Raw genomic sequence first — 25499 nt, forward strand, 5'->3', positions numbered from 1 at the left:
AAGTTTTATGGCTACATCACCATGATATGGCTCTGATCACAGAGAGTAAGTGAGCTGCCCTCAGCCAGACAGGAGTCAAACAGAGGCAATGTGAAGTTCTATGGAGTGTCCTCACTGCATGTCGTTGTCATCTTCCTGAAATCTAGAGACTATTTGGGACTCTGCTGCATCTCCATGACATGAGCTTGAGTACTGAGGGTATATGCACTGCCATCAGCCACACAGGAGTCAAACATTCACAGATGCAAGGTGAGGATATCAAGACTGCCTTCACTGCATCTCATCATCATCCTTGACGAGTCTTACAGCTATGAGGGCTCCTGAGTGTGCCTGCCTTGCCTGACCAGTGTGATTGCCTCATCGTCAGCATCCTCGCCTTCGAACACCTCATCACCATCATCCCCTTCGATGTCCACCTCATCAGAGGATACGGGCTATCTCCTCCTCAGCCAGGTCCTCTCCCTGTTACAATGTCAGGCTGTGGAGCACGCAGCAAGTGACGATGATGCACGACACCCTCTGGGGACTGTATTGCAGTGCTCCACTGGACCTGTCGAGGCACCAGAACCTCATTTTCAAAAGTCCTATGGTTTGCTCTACCAAAGTCCAGGTCGTGGCATGAGTCTCGTTAAACTGTCACTCTGCTGCAGTCTGAGGCCACTGTACAGATGTCATCAGCCATGTCCTCCGTGGATAGCCCTTGTCCCCAAGGAACCAATCCTGCAGCCTCTCTGGACCCTGGAAGATGTCAAGAATCTGAGACCCACTAAGGAAGTAGGGGTCATGGACTCATGCGCAGACCTTTAGGATGTGCTTGTGGTGGTCACAGACCAGCTGAAGATTTAGTGAATGGAAGCCCTTGTAGTTGATTTAGTCGACTGCTTGTTGCCACGGAGATCTACTCACCAGGTCAGTGCAGTTGATGGCACTCTGCACCTGTGGAAGACCTGAGACCTGCGCAAGTCCCAGCCCTCTTTTTTCCCATCTTTCCTGATCCCAGGCAAAATGCACAAAGTTCTGTGCCTTCACAAAAATGGTGTCAATGACCTCCTGGATACACTTGTGCATGGAGGCTTGTGAGATCCTGCACAGGTCACCTGTGGAGCCCTGCAAGGAGCCACTGGCATAAAAATTGAGCACTGTGGTCACTTTCAAGGCCAATGGCAGTGGATGCCCTCCATATCCCCAAATAGACTACATCAACTGCATTATCTCATCTACACAGCTAGTCACCGCCTCAAAAAATTCAATCAAATTTGTTAGACATGATCTCCCCCTGACAAAATCATGCCGACTATCCTTGATTAATCCTTGCCTCTCCAAGTGGAGATTAATACTATCTTTCAGAATTTTTTTCCAAAGGTTTTGCTACCACTGATGTTAGACTCACTGGCATATAGTTCCCTGGTTTATCCCTACCACCCTTCTTGAATAATGGTACCACATTAGCTGTCCTCCAGTCTTCTGGCACCTCTCCTGTGGCCAGAGGAGATTTGAAAATTAATGTCAGGGCCCCTGCAATCTTCTCCCTTGCCTCCCACAGCAGGCTGGGATACACCTCTTTTGGGCGTGGGGATTTATCCACTTTTAAGCCCACTAAAACTGTTAATACCTCTTCCCTCTCAATGCTAATTTGTTCAAGTACATCACAGTTTTCCTCCCCGATTTCTATACCTACATCATCCTTGTCTATAGTGAATACAGAAGCAAAGTACTCATTTAAAACCTCACTTACGTCTTCCGGCTCCTCACACAGATTGCCACTTTGGTCCATAATGGGCCCTACTCCTTCCCTGGTTATCCACTTGCCCCTAATATATTTATAAAATGCCTGTGGATTTTCCTTTATTTTACCCACCAGAGTTTTTTCATGCTCTCCTAACTTCTGCCCCTGCACTTTCTATACTCCTCTAGAGCTTCCGCTGTTTTGAGCCCTCGGCCAATATCATAAGCTTCCCTTTTTTCCTTATCCAATCCTGTACCTTCCTCGATATCCAGGGTTCTCTGAACTTGCCATCCCACCCTTCACCTTTACTGGAACATGTTTGTCCTGCACTCTCGTGACTTCCTTTTTGAATGACTCCCACTGATCTGATATAGACTTTCCTATTTGTCCACTTTGGCCAGATCCTTCTTATCATATTAAAAATGGCCTTCCCCCAATTCAGGATCTTTATTTCTGGTCTATCTTTGCACTTTTTCATAACCACCTTAAATTTTACTGAGTTATGGTCACTATCACCAAAATGCTCCCCCACTGACACTTCTACCACTTGTCTGGCTTTGTTCCCTAAAACTAAGCCCAGTACCACCCCATATCTTGTAGGACTTCAATGTCCTGGCTTAAAAAGCTCACCTGGATACATTTCAAGAATTCCGCCCCCTCTAAGCCTTTCATACTTTCTCTATCCCAGTTAATATTGAGGAAGTTGAAATCCCCTACTATTATTACCCTATCATTTTTACACTTCTCTGGGATTTGGCTATATATCTGCCCTTCTATCTCTCCCTGACTATTTGGGGGACTATAGTACACTCCCAGCAATGTGACTGCCCCCTTTTTGTTTTTAAGTTCTATCCATATGGCCTCTTTTGAGGAATCTTCTAAGATATTATCCCTCCTTATTGAGTAATTGATTCCTTGAACAATATTACGACATCACCTCCTCTTTTACATCCCCCTCATCTTGCCTGAAGTTTCTATACCCCGGAATATTGAGCAACCAGTCCTGCCCCTGCCTCAATCATGTCTCTATGATAGCAATGATATCATATCATCATGTGTTAATCAACACCCTCAACTCATCTGCCTTACTCATAAGACTCCTTGCATTAAAATAAAAACCATCCAGCCTTGCCATGCTCCCTTGTGTCTTAACTTGACTATATACGCTCTGCCTTCCAGGCTGACTTGATTTGTCTGTACATCATCCCCTACTATACCTTCACTCCATATCCCACCCCCTGCCAAATTAGTTTAGACTCCCACCAACAGCACTAGCAAACATCCCCGGAAGGACATTGGTCCCATTCAGGTGCCACCCATCGGACTTGTACAGGCCCCACCTTCCCGAGAAATAGACCTAGTGATTTAGGAATCTAAAGCCTTCCCTCCTGCACCGGCTCTTCTGCCATGCATTCATCTGCTCTATCCGGCTATTCCTATACCTACTAGCATGGGGCACTGGGAGTAATCCAGAGTTTACAACCTTTGAGGTCCTCCTTTTCAATCTGCTACCTAGCTCCCTAAATTCTTGTTACAGGACCTCATCCCTCTTTCTACCTATGTTGTTGGTACCAATGTGAACCACAATCTCTGACTGTTTTCCCTCCCCGTTCAGAATGCGCTGCAGCCATTCAGTGACATCCTTGTCCCTAGCCCCAGGGAGTCACATCTGCGGCTGCAGAAAGGCCTGTATATACCCGTCACTATTGAGTCTCCAACCACTATTGCTCTTCCTCTCTTTCTTCTACCCCTTGTGCAGCTGGCCTTTGGCTGCACTCCTCAGAGGAACTGTCACTCTCAACATTTTCCAACACAGAAAAACTATTCTTGAGTGAGAAGCACTCTGGGGCTTTCCTGACTACCTGCCTCCCTTCTTCTGATTGGTGGTCACTCATTCCTTCTCTGACTGCACTTCCTTAAACTGTGGGATGACCACCTCTAAAAGGTGCTATCCATATAACTCTAAGTCTCACAGATGCACTGCTGTGTTTCCAGCTGATGCTAAATCTCCGAAATCCAGTGCTCAAGCTGGTCAAATCGGTGGCACTTCCTGTAGATGTGGTCATCCAGACTTCCAGGAGCGTCTAAGACTTCCCACATCCTGCAGGCCATGCAACACAGGGGACTGAGCTCCCCTGCCATATCTTTAGTTAAAGTACTCTTGCCTAAATTTAAGCCAAGTAGAAAATTATTTAAGTTCCTTTCTTTAAAAAAAAAGCTAAAACTCTTACCTTTCCTCAACGTAGCTTTAAAATGGAGAAAAGCAAGTTACCCACAACCTAACAATCAGCTCTCTACTATGTGTTGCGTCAACTTTCGAATTCTGGCGAGGTTCTTGTTTTATCTCTTGAACTCTCACTGTTTTATCTCCTGAACTCTCGCTGTTTTATCCACTGAACTCTTGCTGCTTTATCTCCCAAACTCTCGCTTTTTTATCCGCTGAATTCTCGCTGTTTTAGCTCCTGAACTCTTGCTGTTTAACCTCCTGAACTCTCGCTTTTTTAACACCTGAACTCCCACTGTTTTATTTCCTGAACTCACTATTTTATCTCCTGAACTCTTGTTAATTTATCTCCCTAACTATCGCTGTTTAACCCCCTGAACTCTCGCTTTTTTATCCCCTGAACTCTCACTGTTTTATCCGCTGAACCTTCACTGTTTTATTTCCTGAACTCTTGTCATTTTGCCTCTTGAACTCTCGCTGTTTTATCTCCCAAACTCTTGTTGTTTTATCCTCTGATCTTTCGCTGTTCCACCTTCTGAACTCTCACTGTTTCATCTCTTGAACTCTTGAAAGTACAGTATTCTGCAAGTAAATGTCATGATATGAAGAGCATAATGTGGAAGTGTTTTCTTCCCAGATAGGGCTGGTAAGTTTGTTGCTTTAGGTTATTTCAGATTTTGATTTTCTCAGTAGTTTTCAGTTGCTGGTTTCTGTAGGTTAGTGACCATTCAGGTTAGCAGGAAGAATGTCATGTTTGACTTTCTTCCAGGAGTTTTGTTTTATATGAACAGCAAAAGGTAGTTTCTATAAGCAAGCTAAGTCTCCTATGATTCAAATGCGCTATATATGAGACACTGAATACATAAACTGACATGGCATTACACTGTCCTGTAATTATGATTGTTATGACCCCAGCTGAGATTACCCCTGGACAAGCCTGATCGTAACTTTTGTCTATTTGTTTAGCTACATAGAGAATAGCTACTGAACAGAGTCAAGGGAGTCAGCCGATGAACTTTTAACAAAATAATGAAACATTTTTTTTATTCATTCATGGGACGTGGGCTTCTCTGGCTGGACCAGCATTTATTGCCCATATCTAATTGCCCTTAAGAAGGTGGTGGTGAGCTGCCTTCTTGAACCACTGCAGTCAGCGTGGTGTAGGCATACCCACAGTGCTGTTAGGAAGGAAGTTCCAGGATTTTGACCCAGTGACAGTGAAGGAACTGCAATATATTTCCAAGTCAGAGTGGTGAGTGACTCGGAAGGGATCTTCCAGGTGATGATGTTCGCATCTATCTGCTGCCCATGTCCTTCTGGATGGCAGTGGCCATGGGTTTGGAAGGTGTTATCTAAGGAGCCTTGGTGAATTCCTCCAGTGCATCTTGTAGATGGTACACACTGCTGCCACCGTGCATCGGTGGTGGAGGGATTGAATGTTTGTGGATGTGGATGCCAATCAAGAGGGCTGCTTTGTCCTGGATGGTGTCAAGTTTCTTGAGTGTAGTGGGAGCTGCACTTGTCCAGGCAAGAGGGGAGTATTCCATCATGCTCCTGACTTGTGCCTTGTAGATGGTGGACAGGATTTGGGGAGTCAGGAGTTGAGTTACTCATCACACGATTCCTAGCTTCTGAACTTCTCTTGTAGCCACAGTATTTATGTAGCTCATCCAGTTCAGTTTCTGGAAAATGGTAATCTTCAGAATGTTGATAGTGGGAGATTCAGTGAAAGTAGTACCATTGAATGTCAAGGGGCAATGGTTAGATTCTCTCTTGTTGGAGATGGTCATTGCCTGGGACTTGTGTGGCACAAATGTTACTTGCCACTTGTCAGCCCAAGCCTGGATACTGTCCAGGTCTTGCTGCATTTGGACATGGACTGCTTCAGTATCTGACGAGTCACAAATGGTGCTAAACATGGTGCAATCATCAGCGAACATCCCCACTTCTGACCTTATGATGGAAGGCAGGTCATTGATGAAGCAGCTGAAGATGGTTGGGCCTAGGACACCACCCTGAGGAACTCTTTTAAAAAGTATTTGGAACTGCACCTTAAGTGCTGTAAGCTGCAGGGCTATGTGCCGGGTGCAGGAAGGTGGGATTAGAAAGGGCACCTGGGTGTCCTTGGGCTGGCATGGACAAGATGGGCCAAATGGCCTCCTTCTGTGCTGTAACTTTCCTATGGTTCTTGCAGTGATGTCCTGGAGCTGCGATGACTGACCTCCAACAACCACAACCATCTCCCTTTGTGCTAGCTATGACTTCAACTAGCGGTGAGTTTACTCCATGATTCCCATTGACACCAGTTTTGCTAAGGCTCCTTGATGCCACACTCAGTCAAATGCAGCCTTGATGTCAAGGACAGTCACTCTCACCTCACCTCGGGAGTTCATCTCTTTTATCCATGTTTAAACCAAGGCTGTAATGAGGTCAGGAGCTGAGTTGCCCTGGCAGAATCCAAACTGGGCATCAGTGAGAAGGTTATTACTAAGCAAGTGTTGCTTGAAAGCACTGGTGATGACCCCTTCCATTACTTTACTGATGGTTGAGAGTAGACTGATGGGGCTGTAATTGACTGGGTTGGATTTGTCCTGTTTTTTGTGTACTGGACATACCTGGGCAAGTTACCACCATAGCCACGTAGATGCCAATGTTGTAGCTTATTCAACAAGAAAAATGAACAATGTTACAATATTCCTTCACCCACAACTATACCTTTACAGATATATACAAATTTATAATTTAAAACAAGTTACAAAAGCTATCTTATAGTTTAATGTTCATAGTAAGTGCACAGACACATCACACTCTGAAGCCAAGTGACAGATGCCACCTCAGCCAAATGCTATGTATCTCTCCTCAACTCCCAGCAGACGCTTGTCACACCTTGAGCCAACCAGTCTCACTGAACTTCATCTTTCACACGAGGGTCTCCACTCTCCAAAGACTCGCTTTGTAATCTTTTCCCAAACTGACGCTTTCTCTCAGAAGTCTTCCACAAGGGTTTACCTACAGGGTTTTGAACTCTCCTTCAGATGTTCCTCTCCCCTGAGTTATCACATGAATTCAAGATATCCTCCACTCACTCTATCTTGCCAACTCATCTGAAAACAGTACACATTGCTTCACCTGCCTGTAGCAAAGATTTACTCGCCTTTAGATGTTGCTGTGTACATTCTTGCATCTTGCAAGCTGTTCTTGTTTTAAATCTGCTTTCTGCAGCTTTTGTCTCTTTAAACTTGAAGCTTGGAGCCTTTTGTTTTGCCTCTCACTCTTAACTTTACTTAACTGGACCTTTTCCTTGTCCCTGTACTTCCTTTGACTAGAAGGTTATCTTTGGACTTTCCCTTCTTCCGCTCCTCTGGATTTTGCGGTTTTTCTTCAGCCTGGGACTTGTTATCTATCCCTTCTAGGCTGTTTCTGCCTGGCAGCTATCTTCAAAACCAGCTGAACTCCAACAGCTTCCAAATCAAACAGCTGTTCCTCCTCTTCTGTGTTTGTGTCTGTGAGAGGGATCTGCCTCCCTGTCCCCCTATTGCTAGGCAACAGTCTAATTCTTCTACCCTTGTGTTTGCTTAACTTCTTAAGTCATAAAATCTCATTAGAAATGCAAGCACCTTTTTAAAGTGAAACTAAAACTCCATCTGACCCTTCTTAACACACAGATACAGAAATACAAATCAAACTTAAGCGTTAAAGTGAAAACTAATTCCTAACGCCTACAAATACCAATACAACTTGCATAAACTGTCTCTATTTCCTAATATGATTTTGCTACTGTAGGTTACTTGGATTGTCCACCACTTACACATTTGACAAGTGTTAAATACCATGCCACCACCAGATCTACATGGGGAACCTCAGCTGGAACTGAAGTTAGTCTCCTGTTCACTCCCTCTTGACATGAAATCATAGAATCATAGAAGTTTATGGCATAGAAAGAAGTCACTTGGCCCATCGTGTTTGCACTGGCCAAAAAACGTGCCACCCAACCTGATCATGCTTTCTAGCATTTGGCCCATAGCCCTGCAGGTTATGGCACTTGAGGCGCATAGCCAGACACCTTTTAAGTAACTTGAGAGATTCTGCCTCCTGCCCTTTCAGGCAGTGAGTTCCCGATCCCCACAACCCTTTGGATGAGATATGTTTTCCTCACCTCTAATCTTTAAATCTATGCCCTCTCGTCATTGACCTCTCTGCTAAAGTAAATAGGCCCTTCCCATCTACTCAATCCAGATCTTTCACAATTTTGTATGTCTCAATCAAAAATACCCTCAGCCTCCTCTGTTCTAAGGAGAGCAACACCAGCCTATCCAATCTTTCCTCATAGCTGCAATTTTCCATCCCTGCAACATCATAAATCTCCTCTGTACCCTCTCTAATGCAATTACAACCTCTCTGTAATGAGGTGACCAGAACTGCACACAGTACTCAAGTTGTGGCCTAACTAATGTTTTATTATTTAGCATAGCTTCTCTGCTCTTATGTTCAATGCCTCGGGTAATAAATGGAAGGATTCCATATGCCTTTTTAACCACCTTATCAACCTGCCCTGCTACCTTCAGGGATCTGTGGACATTCAATCCAAGGCCTCGCATTTCCTCTACATCTTTCAATATCCTCCCATTTATTGTGTAATCCTTTGCCCTGTTTCATCTCCCCAAATGCATCCCCTCACAATTCTCTGGATTGAATTCCATTTGCCACTTTTCTGCCCACCTGACCAATCCATTGATATCTTCCTGCAGTCTTCAGCAATCCGTCTTGCTATCTACCACGCAGCCAGTTTCTGTGTCATCTGTAAACTTCTTGATCATTCCCCCTAAATTTACATCCAAATTATTAATACATACCACAAAAAGCAGGGGACATAGTCCTGAGCCCTGCAGAATCCCATTGGAAACAGCCTTCCAGTCACAAAAATATCCAGCAACAGTTACTCTTTGCTTCCTGTCACTGAGCCAATTTTGTATCCAACTTGCTGCATTTCCATGGATCCTGCAGGCTTTTATTTTTTTAACCAGTCTTCCCTGTGGGACCTTGTCAAAAGCCTTGATAAAATCCATGTAGATCACACCAAAGGCATTACCCTCATCTATACTTCTTGTTACTTCCTCATATAATTTAATGAAATTAGTCACACACGGCCTTCCCTTAACAAACCCAAGATGACTATCCTTGATAAATCCATGACTTTCTAAGTGACAGTTTATCCTGTCCCTCAGAATAGATTCCGATAATTTGCCCATTACCGAGGTCAGATTGACTGGCTGTACTTATTCGGTCTATCTCTTGCTCCCTTTTTAAACGAAGGTACAACATGAGCAGACTTCCAATGCTCGGCACCTCACCTGTATCCAGTGAGGATTGGAAAATGACAGCCAGGCCCTCCACAATTTCCTCCCTGCTTCTTTTAACAGCCTGGGGCGCATTTCGTCCGGCCCTGGTGATTTATTCATTTTCAAGGATGCTAATCCTCTAAATATTTCCTCTCCCCCTATGTTTTTCACATCCAATACTTCACATTCCTTCTCCTTAAGTATAATATCTGCAATGTGCCCCTCTTTTGCGAAGACAGATGCAAAGTATTCATTAAGACCCATACCCACATCCTTTGCCTCTGCACATTGATTACCTTTTCGGTCTTTTATGGGCCCTACTCTTTCCTTAGTTATCCTCTTACTCTTAATGTATTTATAAAACATCTTTGGATGCTCCTTGATTTTGCTTGCCTATATTCTTTCATGCCCTCTCTTTGCTTTCCTAATTTCCTTTTGGATTTCACCCCTCCTCTTTCTATACTCCTCTCGACTGCCGAAGTATTGAGTTCTCGATATCTGACATAAGCTTTCCTTTTCTGCCTTATCTTACCCTGTAAGTTCCTTGACATCGAGCATGCTCTAGATTTTACCACCCCATCCATTCTTTTGTGGGAATCTGTTTACTCTGAACCGTCTGAATCTCCCCTTTGAATGCCTCCCACTACTCTGACACCAATTTACCTTCAAATTTGCTAAATTACTCCTCTGCTTAGTAAAATTAGCCTTGCCCCAATCTAGAACTTTAACTCTTGTTCTATCTTTGTCCTTTTCCTTGATTATGTTAAAACTAACAGAATTATAATCACTACTACCAAAATGCTCTCCCACTGTCTCTCCTTCCACCTGCCCAGTTTCATTTCCTAAAGCTAAGTTGAAAAACACATCCCCTCTTGTTGGACTTACTAAATACTGGCCAAAAAAATTCTCCTGAATGCACCTTAAGAATTCTGCTCCCTCCATTCCTTTCACACTAAAACTATCTCAGTTAATATTGGGGTGGTTAAAATACCCTACTATTACTGCTCTACTATTTTTGCACTTCTCAGAGATTTGCCTACATATTTGCTCCTCTATCTTCCTCTGACTGTTTGGGTGTCTATAGTACATCCCCAGTAGTGTGACTGCCCCTTTTGTGTTCTGAAGAGCAATCCATATGGCCTCAGTTGATGATCCTTCCACCATATCACCAATCCTCACAGCTGTAATTGCTTCTCTAACCAATATTGCCATGTCCCCTTCCCTTTTTATTCCCTCTCTATCCTATCTGAAAACCCTGTAACCAGGAAAATAACTGGTATTTCAGGCATGCTTCAGTATGAAGGAGTTATGATGGGTCCCTGAATAAAGTGTACATTATCCTGTGATGGTGGTCAATGACAAGTTGGATGTTAATTTGAAACCCTTTGTAGTTCAGGTAAGATGCTATATCAATTAAAGGAACTTGAATGGTATCAAGGGTATTGTTGTTGGCACCTTGAACTGTGGGAATCCTGCAACTAGATAGAAACCCACTACTCTATCCCACTAAGAGTTTGCCTCCATAGGGAAGCTTATCAGGTTGCTAGCTCTTCCAAATAACTGATCTGTTACATCCTGTCGATAGCACGCTGTGAACCATTGTCCCTCATGAAAGCTCGGAAATGACCTGGATATAATAAAATTCAGGAATATTGCAACTTTCGCTTCTGCATAGAATCCTTTGGGAGTTGTGAAGGTGGAATGACGTCTTCATGTCAACATGTCACAGAGGTCTTTCATTGTTTCTTTAAAGAAGTGAAACCTTAGTGTATATAGCATCTGGGATAGGTTTTGAAATATGCAACAGGATACCTTCTGATTCCCAGGTACCAATAGATGAAGAATGGGGAAGTTTTGTGCAGTTGGGCCCACCTCTGGTTCTTCTATGTTTCCTTCTATTCATCCTCTGCCAAAACCAGGAAGATTTCTGGGTATGTCATAGTTGGTTGAAACTCCAGGGAAGGTTGAGAAGGGGAAGCTGCTCATTTTGTTTCAGCTAAACAAGTGGCCTAAATCACCAAAACTTTCTCCAGGATTCCAAAGTTCCACACACCACCCTGACTTGGAACTATATTTCCGTTCCTTCACCATCGCTGGATCAAAAGTCTGGAACTCCCTTCCTAACAGTACTGTGGGTGTATCTATGCAAAATGAACTGCAGTGGTTCAAGGAGGCGGTTCACCAGTACCTTCTCCTTTAGGGATGGGCAACAAATGCTGGCCCTGCCAGCAATGCTCATATCACATGAAAGAATTTTTAAAAAGCCATGAAACATAAAACAATAATGAATAATTATAAAGCTGTGAATTGACTATGTTGATCAATCAAATCCTGTGACTGTAAAGAACCATTTCCACTTCATGTGGAGTACCTTATCAATAGGGAGTGCATAGCTTATATCAGCATCCCTGATATTGCAACATCACTTGCCAACCAATCAACACTCTCTTCACTTATGGTATAAATTGTTGTTTGCCCTTACATTGGTATTCTTGCGCGTGTCCTGATGAGTGCAAGACGAAAAGCCGAGACATGTCTCTTTTTTCAGAAATATTCAAGTTCTGTACTACCAAATGGCTATCCCCAATACTTGGCACTGATTTCCATGTAATGGCAGAAGTAGTGACAAGTGGTGTCATTCTGCCATATCTCCATAATTATAGTATTTTCAAAAGATTGTAGGGGACAAAATGATACTTCTGGTGGAAATTTGAACTGATGTGAAAAATGGATGGGTATGAAGTTAAGCATGTTCCCAATCTACTTCCCCCTCCCACCCGCCTGAAAGTTTAGCTGAGTGGGCAGAAAGTCTCAACCAAAGTATCTACAGAAAGAGATTTCAATAGGTCTAGCCTATTATTGACAGCAAAATCTGCAAAGATTTGAAGTTCGTGATAATGCAGAAGATTGCATTAAATGAATTAATCATATAAAAGATGTGATAACACTGAGAATACTAATGAAAAATGATCAATTAATGTTGCCTAAAGATTTTGACTTGCTCTTCCCTTTCCTCAAAAAAAAAAGACTGACATAGGCAGAAGCAAAGATTACAGGATGCGTAATCAATGTGACTTCAGATTAGAAACATAGAAACATAGAAAATAGGGGCAGAAGTAGGTCATTCAGCCCTTCCAGCCTTGGAGACCTAGCACCAGGATTGCAGCCCCTGGCATCTGCCAGGCTTCAGCCCCAGTGGGTGGGGGGGTTGGGGGGGGCATGGTGGTGGCTGTGGTGGGGAATGCTGCTGATAATTTCCTGCCAGCGTAACCAATTTGACCCTAAGTGGACATTCAATAGCTGATAATGAGCTATCTGTTGCTGCTGGCTGGGTAGCCGGTACCGTTCCGAACCTGCCTCTGGCAAGGTCGCCTGGAAGAGGGAACGTGTCAGAGATTTCTTTTGAAATTCCTCACCCTCTTGCCCCCAAAAGCCCCCACCCTGCATTGGCTGAAGTTCTCCCCAATGATTTGTTCCCTCATTAGAATTGAATCAGGTCATTTGCATGATATTATTTCCTGTTGGCAGTGCTCATTTTTTTTTGCATTCTTTAAGAGGAGTCAGCTCTGATCTCTTGTTAACTTCCTGACAACCTCCAACCGTAACTCACCGGATCAGATAGGCAATGGTGGGCGTCAGGATTTTATCATTATTGCGGAATGATAAGAAAAATGTTCTTCGATTCGACAGAAGTGTAGGAAAATGCTTTGGCCCCAACATCTTGAATTTTTTTGGAAAAATATACTTTATTCATAAAATATCTGAAAGAACATTACAAAATATTTCAAAATGGCCATCATAAAAAGTGCAATCATATAATGGAAGGAACAAAGAGATGTTAGAACACACTGGTGCAACTGTGCAGTTAGTATGATCTCCTTTACCCTTGGCAATGCCCTTTTAAAGTGTGTGTGTATGTGTGTGTGGTGCGTGTCAGCAATGAGTGGCTCCTCCCCTTTGCCGGGCTGTCAATTATTCGCACTGCTGCTTATTATCGGGGCGCCGGGTTCAGTTTCTCCCCATTCCCTCACTCGGCTCAGCTACTTTGAGAGGCGGGAGCAGCCAGCCCGATTGAACATGACCTTGTGGCGCCTTTTCCTGATCTGCTCGGCGGGGTGGGCAGCAGCAGCCTGGGCGAGGGCAACGATGCCCGCTGACACCCCGCGAGCCCGCACAGCTCCCGGCTGGGTGCCCGAGGGCATCCCATTCGAGTATCACCGGTACGCGGAGCTGCGCGAAGCCCTGGTGGGAGTCTGGCTCCAGTGCCCCAGCATCAGTCGCATCTACACGGTGGGCAAGAGCTTCGAGGGACGGGAGCTGCTGGCCATTGAGATGACGGACAATCCCGGAAAGCACGAACCGGGTAATTGAGACCGCGAACAGCGCAGAATAATCCATTCTTGCAATCCCAAAGTCAGCTTCTAAATTAAACTGTCTTTAGAGGGACATGAAGGAAATGAAATGATTAAGGTTTTATTAAAGACTGCAATAATGAAAATAGTAATGAATGAAAATTTTATTTCTCATTGTTTTTGTTATATTTCAAAGGCTTTCTTTTGTATTAATCATTGGGTAAACGTTATATAAGTATTGCAGTTGCAATATACTAAACTGGAGGGGGGTCACAGCTTTCTCTAGATTCTGCTCATTGGTGGATCTGTGCTGCTTTTTGTCTGAGTATATCGTTTCTTATGATTATGCTATTTAATCAAATCATCCTGAAGTGTTTTATGTTGGTAATAGACCGGATTTTGTGAGAGGGCTTTAGTCGAAGGGATGGGGTTTAGTTAAGGTGCTGATGAACTATTTCCCGATCTTAATCTCTACACCGGGATCTGTCTTGTCACCTGCCTGGCAGTCCGTGTAGAAGGACCTGTCTTTAAATCACTTCAGTACAGACGTTCTGACTTTTCCAGCCATTTTATCTCTATTATTTAGTCCTGGTTATACTTAATGGGCCTGTGCCGGTTTAGATCCCCTTCCCCAAAGATTAAATGTAAGCTCGCCTCTCTCACCTTCCCATTTTCAAATAGCTGGTGTTAAACCTTCCTAATGTAACAGCGTTTATATGAAAATCCAGAGCTCGCACCGCGGCACCGATGTAGCCATAATGTATTTTTGAATCTATAACAAGAACGTCATGGGGAGGGAGGGACATTATTGTTAGGGTTGGGTTACTTCCAAGTTATAAAGACGTGTGGATGGATAGTGATGTATAATTAACCGGATCCAACTGAATTCGCCCCCACATTTCCCACTGTAGGTGACGATGTGTGATCCGGCTGCGGTTGTCATGGAGGCTACTGGTATCTCCAGTTTGAAGATGAATATTTTCACACTCAAAAGGCAGATGTATTTCAATTTAAGAATGTGTCAGCGTGTTTCGAAATGTGCTTCCTTTTGAAAAAAAGACTATATTCATTGTGAGGGAATGGAAGCGTTCACAAGGTGGAAATGCCTCGAATGTCGCCGTGTTGTGTAACAGGGCATTTCACGGTATTCCCCCCTCTGGCGGGGTTCAGTTTGCACTGAAAGCATTGTTGTTTGGGGAGGAGCTTGTTCAAAAAGATGTTCTCCAAATAGGTAGCACAGGGGAATATTTATTTCAAGCTCAATTTCAAGAACTGGTTCGGCTTCTTTTGAAAAATACCCATGACATTATTTGTAAATGCTCCAAATATCTCAGCCACTCAAAGAGTGAAAGTTATCATCCCTTTTAGGCCATGAAGCTATTTCTGAAGGGAGAGAGAAGGGACTAATACAAAAATAATATGCTGGAGATTCAAGATATTGGGGATAGATCAAAATATCTTATCTTGCAAAAATTCATGTTGCAGGGAGGGGGAACTAAGAAGAAAAAGTTACTTCCTTGTGTAATTTCTAACTATAAGTTGAAGGTTGACTGGCAATTATTTTCAGATACCTGGCATCCTTTTTAAATTAATATATTTAATAATATTACATTAGCTTAAATCCAGGTAATTGTTGCAACATCTTTCAACATTGTAGTTGCTGGTGGCATTTAAATCAGCAGTTGTGCATAAGGTTCCTTTCAGACTGGAAAGCAAAGGTACCTTTCTAAAAAAAAGGAACATGACCTTTCAGAAGTAATTCATTTTAATAACTGTCTGAATAGAAACACATGCAGCCTTTATTCTGCCTGCTGTTTGGTGCCCTTTACTATGCAGTTGGAGCAGACATCTGATTCATGTTAATGATGTAGATTGAGGGATGTTTTCAACTGTGTGGTGCTGCTGAAAGCTAAGTGAGCCACATTTCAGGTTTCTCTGGGTTTGTTTGCATTAATGTAGCGATTCTGTTTAATTTTATGCAGTCCAATGCCAACTGCATCTTGCTGGTCAATACCTTGTGCATTCCCAAAAAAGTCCATAGACTAGCAGCAAATAACTAATGCTTTCTGCATGATACTGGCACCCACATGCTTCCATTATTATTCCTAAACGGCACTGAGAATAGACAACGTGTAGAGGGGTAGATGGATGGAAACTGTAACATGGGTTAAACAACTTGTGAAGCACTGAAGGAATGTAAAACACTGAATGAACAGCTGTTTATTGTTTAACAGTAAAAGGCTATGAATGAATAAACTGAGGTTAGTACAGTATGTCTTTTGGATGCTGTCTTTCTTGTGCATAAATGTTGACTTAGTCACAACATAAGTGTATTCATCTACTTCTGTCTTTTTGAGATTCCCTGATCTTAATCACTTCACCATTGGTGGTTGTGCCTACAGTTGCCTGGGCCCTAAGATCTGGAATCCCTGCCCCGCTCCTGCCTACCTTGCTTTCCTCCTTTAAGACACTACTTAGAACTGACCTCTATGATCAAGTGTTTGGTCGTCTGAGCTAATATCACCTTATGTGGCTTGGTGCTGTATTTGTTTTATAATCTTCCTGTGAAGCACTGTTTTATTACATTCAAAGGTTCTATAATTAAAATAAGTTATTATTTGCTAGTGAGCACTTTATTCTTGAGGCAAGGTACTGTAGCAGCTTGAATACTGATTTGTCTGCAAACGTGAAAATGCAGTGGGGAAACTGCATGTTTCTGAACTATACATTTACTACTTTAACCAAAATTGCTCAGGTGTCATGGGCCATGTACTTGTGCAAAATTGTTCTGTTATTGTAGTGTAAGAACACCTGCAATTAATTTGTTAGTAATGTAATACCAACCCTTTTCAGTTTGTTTGCTTTCTCCTCCACTGCATATGTTATTCCATGAAAACAACCGAGGCAGGCAAGCCAGAAATGAGAATGTTCACTCATTAACCATCCTATTAGAAATGTTAGTCAGTACGAGGTGTGCATCTTTCCAAAGGTCTATAGGAAAAAAATCGACATCACCTTTTTTCTTGAAGAGAGGAGAAAGGCCCCTTTGAACACTTGCCAGTTCACTGAGGATGGACACATATGGCAAGCAGATTGGTGAGTCAGGTTCCCTCAGGCTTTCAATATTAACCCCAGAAATTTGAAACAAGCACTATCAAGGTCTGTGTGTGTGTGCCTGTGTGTAAAATGTATCTTCTACCATTTTTAACCATGTGGTGCAAATTTGTCATTGATCTCAAAGAGCAACGGAAGTGAAAGGCATCTTGAAAGGAAATGTAAAATGAGTGAAGGTAAATCAGCAGCCTGAAGATAGATCAATCAGGGTCAAGCTGCCTGGCTTAAATTTCAGACAATGCTTGGCAGTTCACTGTCAGTCACCATCACTGGTGCATTCTGCATAGTTACGCTACTTGCCAACCAATCAGCACTCTCTTCACATACAGCATAAGTTGTTGTTTTCCCCTTATATTGGTATTCTTGCAAGTGTCCTGATGAGTGCAAGATGAAAAGCCTTGACATACCTTTTTTCAGTAATATTTCATTATCCTAAATGTCATTGAATGCCCTGTGATAACACAACAGGAAATAGGAAAAGTAGCAAATATTTTAATGGATGATAAGCTTTTCAATGTAGTATGAAAAATCGGACAGCCATTTGAAACCAGGGAGTAGATTATTGTCACGCTTTGAAAGGTTTTGACCATTTATCCCCAGAATGGATTTGGGGAAAAAAGAGTTACTTTTTACTTGTAAGATATTTAAATCCAAGTTAATTCAAAAATGTTTAAAAAAAAGGTTCTGAGATAAAAAAAATTGCTAAAATGATGACAGGTCACTGACCAGAAACTTTGACTCTGTTTTTCTCACCAGAGTTTCTGCCAAACCTGCTGAGTATTTCCAGCACCTTCTGTTTTTATTTGTGGCTAAAATGTTATCGGGCAAAGTTTTGATGTTGTTTCCCTGTAGATTGCAAATAGTGAGTACCTCACACCCACTGTACTTTGAAATCTTCAATTCTTTCTGGCTGAAAACAAATGGAGATTTTGGAAAAAAAAAGAGACACAAGCGATCAAGTAGACTTTAAATGAAAAGCATGAGGGAAAGGCATTGGCCAGATTGTGAAAGAGAATGGAGGAGGGTAGTGACGAGTTATTTTGTTTGAGCCAAGCAAAATTATCTGTTGTATTCAGAAGCATGACTTAATACAAATTGAATCAACTGATTTAATTGAATCTGATAATAACCGTTATTCTGTCAAGTACAGCAGCTTAATGATTTGCACATGGAGGGAAGCACAAGCAAAAGAAACAAATTCCTGATTTAAATGACAAGTGCACAGATTGTTGCAATTTTGGATTGTGCTATCATATAAATAGATATTGAATAATTTGAGCCTATTTCACACATATGTAGCATGTATTTCACTAATGGGAAGGAGCAACTAATGCTACCGCACCTATAAAGATATTCGCAATAGGCCAGAATTTATACAATTTTTCGCTCCTCAATCCAATGATCAAAAGTTAAGTTACTAACGGTGTACTGTATGTCGTGTCCGAATAGTTCATCTATGTTAATATTACCCATCAATTGAGCAGGTTGGTCTGCTTGGTCTAGCTGCTTAGCATTCTCTTAAGCACTGAATTGTTGCTTCTGACATGGCTGAAATCCTATTACTGTGCATACTAATATCTGTAGCTACTTGACAGATTTTTTTAAACTAAAAGGTAGCTGAATCATTTATATAACACCTTATTAATTCCTCACTATATCCCACAATGTTTTATGATTAATTTTAAGTGCTTTTAAAGTGTAGTTACTGTTGTTCTGCAGGCATATGCAGCAGTCAGTTTGTATGCAACAATCAAAGTACAGCAAGGTCCCACAAACAAGAACTGAACCAGATAATCCCAGTGCAAAATTAATTTGGGTAGTGCTGCTTTTAGAGTGTCTGATGACTTCCAGCAGAGAGCTGCAAGTTATGACTGATGCAGTTAGTAAAGCAGAGTTATTTAAGAAAGTCAGAGGGAAACTTTAAACAACTGTCATAACCTATAATTATGGTTGTGTTATGGTTGAGTTATGTTTGAGTTAGGGTTTAAGTTATGGTTATGTTATGGCGTTATGGTGAGATGTGACTCTAAATTCAGGAATCAGGCCACCAGTTCTTGAGGTTTTACATTAAACAAAATGAAACACTTTATTAATTTACACAGGTTAAATATATATACACATGGCTACAAATTACTACTATCATAACTTTTAACAAATTCCCAAACTAATCTCCGTTAAGGCAACAGCAACCCATAGACTTAACCTGACACCAGACAAAGAATTTTCACCTTACAAATTCAAAAATGAGGTTATTTTCTCTTTGGTTCCTGTGGAGACAGTTGGAGGCTTACAGCTGACTTTTGATCTCACATTTCCTCTGCCCTATACACACACAACACTGCTGAAGTTATACCTTGCCCAGCCTATTGAATGTTAATTCGCATTATATCACCAGCCTCTTCTAACAATAAAACCTCTTTCTTAGTTCCAATTTTATTAATATTATAAACATATTACTTGGTATCTGTTAGAAAGATGTCAATTTTCACCCCGGTTTTTGAATGCTCTATTCAAAAAATGCAAACGCTCTCTCTCTTACATTTCAAAACAAAGCACCCAGACTAGCTGGCTTTAATCAAATTAAAACACACCCAAGATTAAGCCTCTATTTTAAAGAAAAAATGTTTTCCAATAATATTACATACAACAATAGCTTTATGACATGCATAGGCTGTTTCCCACGTGGTGGAACTTAACTGGGAGTGGCGCACTCGGGTATGTCCATTGCGTCGCTGAAGGTGTGTGATCATGATGTCACTGATGAGAATGGGCTGATGCAACACCAGGATACCAAAATCCATGTGCAGGCAGTGCCTTCCTTATTCACTTCTGAAGCATCAAATGTCATGAAGCAAGATAGTGCCTGGCCTGGATCTATTTAAATGGCCTCAATTGGCAGCACGGCAGGATGGTCTTCCCACCAATGATTTAATGGGGTGGAGGCGGGAAGATAGCAGGGCCCCCAGCCGCCATCCTCCCACCTGATCAAATGTCCTCCATGCCACTAAATTGGCCATGGGAAAGGGCATTAAATTCTGCCCTATGTTACTAACTTGCTCAGTGTTATAACTTAGAGATTAACTTCATATCTGACTGCTTAACCAGTAACAATTGCAGACCTGGCCATTACTTATTTCCAATTCTGTGAATTCACTGTTGTTGCTTGCTGCTCTTAATCCTCCAGCAATGTTTACATTGGCTGGATCTTGTGGCAATTTTGGTAATTACTTTATGTTCCCTTCTGGAACTTGAAAATTGAGGCCATTATTTCAATAAAGAGGGAGAGGCTCTCCGTTTTAGCCAAAATGACACCAGAGACGCAATTGCGGAAGTCCTGCCCCAGAACATGGCATCCACCATTTTCGCCAGGATGGCAGGGGACAGAGGTGGGTACTAGTTTGCACATCTGTGGCTCATGGAGGCAGCTGTACCATGTAAAACTTCCGATGCCCAAAACACGACTTGTGGGCTTTAGACTTTTTAGGGCAAGGTCTAAAGCTGCCTGAGTTCTTTGGAGTAGTTCAGTGACACCTTTGGGAGAGGTCAGGTGTTCTTTGGGATTGTTAAAATTAGAGTTGAATGTGCGTAAAAGGTGGATAAACTCACTGGAGCTGCCAAAGGAACTGTCTAGCTATCAAGACATTTAACTCCCCTGGCCTTGAGTTTTTTTAAAAAAACAGTGCTTGTTATTTCACTCTGTTGATTATATGCCAGAAAGTTATCATTTTAGGATTTGTGCTGCATGCCTGATTTCACTACTTATTAGGCACTCAGCTGTGATAATATCAGTTCACAGATTCACAGCTACACGTAGTTATAAATAATACAAATGCTTTTTTTCAGAAGGGGTGAAGTAAGCCAAATGTAGCGAATGGGTTTTTATCAATTGAAGTTTTTTTTGAAATAGTGAATTCATCAATAAATGCTTAGAACCCATGCTGAGATTAAATTCATTTCTTGAGATCTGCCCGTGGTGAGTTGGTGTGGAGGTTGTAAGGGCAAAGGGTGATGTGTGGGGAGCTTGGGTTGGCATGAGTTGGCAATATGATTGGCACTAAGTTGTCATGGGTCTATGAAGGGCCATGGGGGTCATTGAGGGAAATAGGTTGTCGTGGTTGGTATAGGGATATAGGTTGGCATAGGGGCTTTATAGGGCCATGGGGGTGGGTAGAGGGGCATGGTTTGGCATGGGTAGGGCATGGCAAGTGTGTCAGGGATGAGGGTTGGAGAGTTACGTTTTAATTTTTTTTGAACAGTTGGCACTAAGTCCCAGAGCACAGAGGCCGGCCTTTCACGCAATTTGCCTCTACATCCCGTGAGCCCTGTGGCTGCCTTTGCACTGTTTCTGGGACCGGTGGGCTGTACTCCCGTTAACATCTGCCCTCCAGGAATGAAAATTAGACCATCTGTGGCACGCTTTGCTGAACCGGGTTTGCGGAGTCAAAATGAAACATTTTAGGCTCCAATGAAGAACTTTTCAGCTGTAACATTCACTGCTGCTGTGACGACAAGAGAAGCATTCAGTACCTGAGCGAGGAATGAATCTGGAATGAATCTGGTAGACAAAAAGAAGAATGAAGAACATCCCTGAAAACACTGCTGGAGTTGAGGAAAGGAAGGCTTCTTTACTACTCTTAGGATAGGATTTTCTTTTTCTGTAGACAGTGGTATCACTTCCATGCTTGCTTCAGCGTGAGGCTGCTCTGCTACAGGCAATGAGATCTCAGAGTTAGCTGCAGAAAGTAGGATTGCACCATCAACAACAATGGAATAAACTTCAAGATTGGGATCTATAGGCAGTTCCTGTGTAGTACTCTGGTCTGCAGACTTGCTTGAAATTTGAACATCAGCATCGGGTGTTCTTACTACCAGACCCAGTAGATTGGAAAGACAGCTAATGTCAGTATTTCTTCAGATAGTTGCTCTGTAATCAACTCTTTTGTCTGATGCTGTGGCTAGTTCCTTAAGGAAGAATTTTATGGCTGATGTGCGAGTGGCGGATCCTGCACATTAGCGCTTAAAATGTTGCGCACTGACATCAGACGAGGGTCCCGACGTCAGCGTGCGGTATCACGATAATTAGGTGGGTGGGCACGTAATGAAGCCGGACGCGCGCCCACCATTAATTAAAGGCTTTATTAAAGCCCTTAACTTGGTAATCGATGCTGATTTTGAGGAGTCCGTGTTATCTTCGCCTCGGCACGTGGGCCCAACGGGCAGGTGGGTAAATGATTTTTGAAGAAACCTCATCCACGGGCGGGATATGTGGGATCAGAGGGGTTGTTAATGTTTTATGTGAAGTATTTATTGCAGAACGTGTTCTAAACTTGCCTGTGTGATTGTTAGCAGTTCAGATCAATTTCCAACAGCTTTCTTTGTACTTTGAAGCTTCAGCTCACCAGTCTGCAGACAATAATATTTATCGGGCCTGCAGCTTTCTGGAGGCCTCCATTTAGCCTGGGTATAGGTTCTGACATCTCCCCTGAAGGCAGCTCCTCTGAGGAGGAAGGGAGGGATAGAATAAGGAGGAGGCCAGGAGTGGACAATCAGCCTCCAGGGAAGCCACCTTTGGGAGGCCAGGCGCAGGCACAAGGAGCACAGGGCCAAGAGGTTGTCTAAGGTGGAAGGGGCCACAGAAGATGCCACAATCCTGCTGTCAGGGTTTACAGGCGGCGAAGCAGCTACCTCAGTTTGACTGAGATGCAGTGCCAAAGGAGGCTCTGACTGTCAAGGGAGACAGTGAACTATATCTGTCAGATGATTGGTCCTGAGATCTCCCCTAACTGTGTGGACAGACACCCCATGCCAACAGCTCTGAAGCTCACAGTTGCCCTCCACTTCTATGCCTCTGGCTCCTTCCAGGGCTCGGTGGGTGATCTTTACGGTGTCTCCCAATCAGCTGTCCACACTTGTGTCATGCAGGTTACAGATGCTCTGTTCAGACGGGCATTGATCTTCATCCACTTCTTCTACGACTAGGCAAGTCAGATACAGCAAGCCAGGGGTGCAATATACTGTACACATGTGGCCATCAAGGCGCCAGCAGGTGAGCTGGGTGCCTTTGTCAACAGGAAGGGCTTCCACTCCATGAACGTGCAGATAGTGTGTGATCATAGGATGCAGATTCTGCAAGTCTCTGCAAGGTTCCAGGCAGCTCCCACGACGCCTACATCCTCAGACACTCCCAGGTGCCGGGGCTCTTCAGTGCTCTGGCTCAGCTGGATGGATGAGTGCTGGGTGATAAGGGTTATACCCTCAGAAGGTGGCTCATGATGCCTCTCTGCCATCCAAGAACAGAAGCTGAGCAGCGGTACAATAGCATCCACCGCACCACAAGGGCTATGGTGGAGAGAGCCATCGGTCTTCTCAAGATGCGCTTCCATTTCCTGGACCACTCAGAGGGCGCACTCCAGTTTCCCCCAGATCATGTCTCTGTGATAGTGGTAGCATGCTGCGCTCTGCACTATCTTGCGCTGGAAAGGGGGGACACAGTTGACGATGAAGACCTTGACGCAGTGGATGCAGCTGCACATGATGAATCCAGCAGTGGCTCAGAAGATGAGGAAGCACAGAGCAATGATGAGGGGCAGCACGCCAACTCGCAGCTACACCCAGGAGACAGGGGCATGCAGGACACTTTAGTCCAATGAACCTTCAGCTAGCTCTACACACACATGGATCAGCAGGACCAGCATTGCCTGGCGCTTCCACACGTGGCACTTTCATGCTACATCTTCCACCTCATCAGCTGCAACCATGGGCTTAGTGCAGAAACATCAATGGCCACTCAAACACTCATGATATGTCTGTGAAACAGACAAATGCAGCACAAAGGAAGCACCCTCAGCCATGGTCAGAAAAGTGGACTTTATTCAGTCCAAAATAAAGTGCAAACGTCGCTCAGACATACATAATTATATTTTCCCTAATCTCAGGCCAACACAAAATCACCAGTGACATACCTGTGGCATGCCTAACGTGCCTTAAGCTTACGTTTGCGGGTGCTACGTCTTGGTGATGCCCCATTGCTTGGAATGGTTTGAAAGACAGCCTGCTGACTGCTGTCCTGTTGGCCTCGATGACCTTGGCAGCCGTCCTCTGGCCCGTGGAGCCTGTGCTGGCCCCACCTTGTAGGGAGTAACCAGTTCCAGAGCTGGCACCTCCCCAGTTGTCGCAGCCTCAACAGATACAACGGTCACTGGCAGAGGGGCTGAGGAGCTGCTGCCCTTATCCAGAGCGGCCTGAGAGGAGCTTGCAGCGATGACAGGCAGCTGCTGCGCTGATGTGAGGTCACGTTGGACCTCTCTGCTCACTGCAGATGGATGGGCACCGAGCAGTGACACTTGGTGCGCAGAACATCTCCCACATTGTGAATGACCATCTGTGGCCATTAGCGCTGTGAGGGCTTGCAGGTCTGAATGTAACCCCATCAGAAGATTCTCAATACGATTGAAGCCCCTCTCCATGAGAGTCGCCAATCTCTCTATGGAGGAAGCCTGACGCTCTGTCCTGAGGTTTAAGCCATCACTGACGCTTCTGCCTGGATTCCTGCATCACAGAGACCAAGTGAAGCACACCCTCATGCAACCCTGCCAGATGCTCCCGCGCACCCGCTTGTCCTGCCGCTGCTGCATGGCGGACATCTCCAGAGGCACATCATCACTGCCGAACTCAGCATGTGCCTGGTCCCCTGCAGTCCTCCGGCTGCTGGCGCCATCGGCACTCTCTGTCCGTGCCATCTCCTCCAGCGATTGTGAAGTGCCCTCTCCACTGAGCCCCGGGACACTAGCCGACGTCATAATCTCCACCGACGTGTTTGTTGCTGCGCTGGTGCCTGGCTTGCTGAAAGGCTGTGATGCAAGTTGCAAGTGTTAGCCCTCAGGTGTGAAGGGGGGACTCCGGCCATGTTGGGGGAGGCCATGCGGTGGTGATGTTGAAATTAACAACAAGGACGGTGCATCATTTAGCGTTCAGTCAGTAACACTATTCATCCCTTTCACCCCCAGCCTCATAATGCGCTCACCCTTCAAGAACCTAAGGAGACGAACATTGGTGGGGTGGTAAATAGTCAAGAGGAGGCCCAAACATTGCACATGCATACAGACAGGCTGGTCAGATGGCCTAAGGAATGCCACATGGAATGTTATGTGGGTATGTGTTCGGTTAAGCACTTGGGCAAGACAAGCAAGGTATGGGAATACATGAGTAATGGTAGGACCGTGGGAAGTCACGACAATTACAGGGGCCTTGCTGGGCAGACCCGTTAAGGTAGCAGAACAGGAACATAAGGCGTTTAACAAGGTAAAAGCCAGACTTGCCTTTATTAGACAAGGAATAGAATGTAGGAAAAGGGAAGTCATGTTGCAAGTGCAGAAAACGCTGTCGAGGCCACATCTACACTTTTACGTTTAGTTGTGACCTGCGCTTCATGGGAGGGATGGCATTGGAGTGGAGAGAGTGCAGAGGTTCCTGACCAGGTTGCATGCTGACCTGGAAAGTTGGAGTGATGAGGAAACATTGCATACACTTGTGACAGTTGCCATGGAGCACAGGTGATTGACAGGTCACATTATTAACCTTCATACTGTTATGAGGGGCATAGAATGGGTGGACACAAGGCAACATTTCCCCTTGGCACGGGGATGACTAACATGGTGGCATTTATTTAAGTTGAGTGCCATGAGGTTGACAGGTGAGGTGCTGAGGACCTTTTGGACAGAGTAATGTGGGAAGCACTGGCTGAA

General features: G+C 43.8%; 1 protein-coding gene across 2 annotated transcripts in view; it reads left to right on the top strand.

The window, feature by feature from the left end:
• Positions 1-13264: 13264 nt before the first annotated feature.
• The window catches only part of cpe (carboxypeptidase E), a 120150-nt gene continuing 107915 nt past the window's right edge, over positions 13265-25499 (top strand). For both annotated transcript variants that reach the window (XM_041196561.1, XM_041196570.1), the window contains exon 1: positions 13265-13652. In XM_041196561.1, coding sequence (XP_041052495.1) covers positions 13367-13652 — 286 coding nt within the window. In that variant the 5' untranslated portion in view covers positions 13265-13366. The remainder of the gene's footprint in view (positions 13653-25499) is intronic.

The sequence above is a fragment of the Carcharodon carcharias genome, chromosome 1 (assembly GCF_017639515.1).
Source record: "Carcharodon carcharias isolate sCarCar2 chromosome 1, sCarCar2.pri, whole genome shotgun sequence".
Lineage (NCBI taxonomy): Eukaryota > Metazoa > Chordata > Chondrichthyes > Lamniformes > Lamnidae > Carcharodon > Carcharodon carcharias.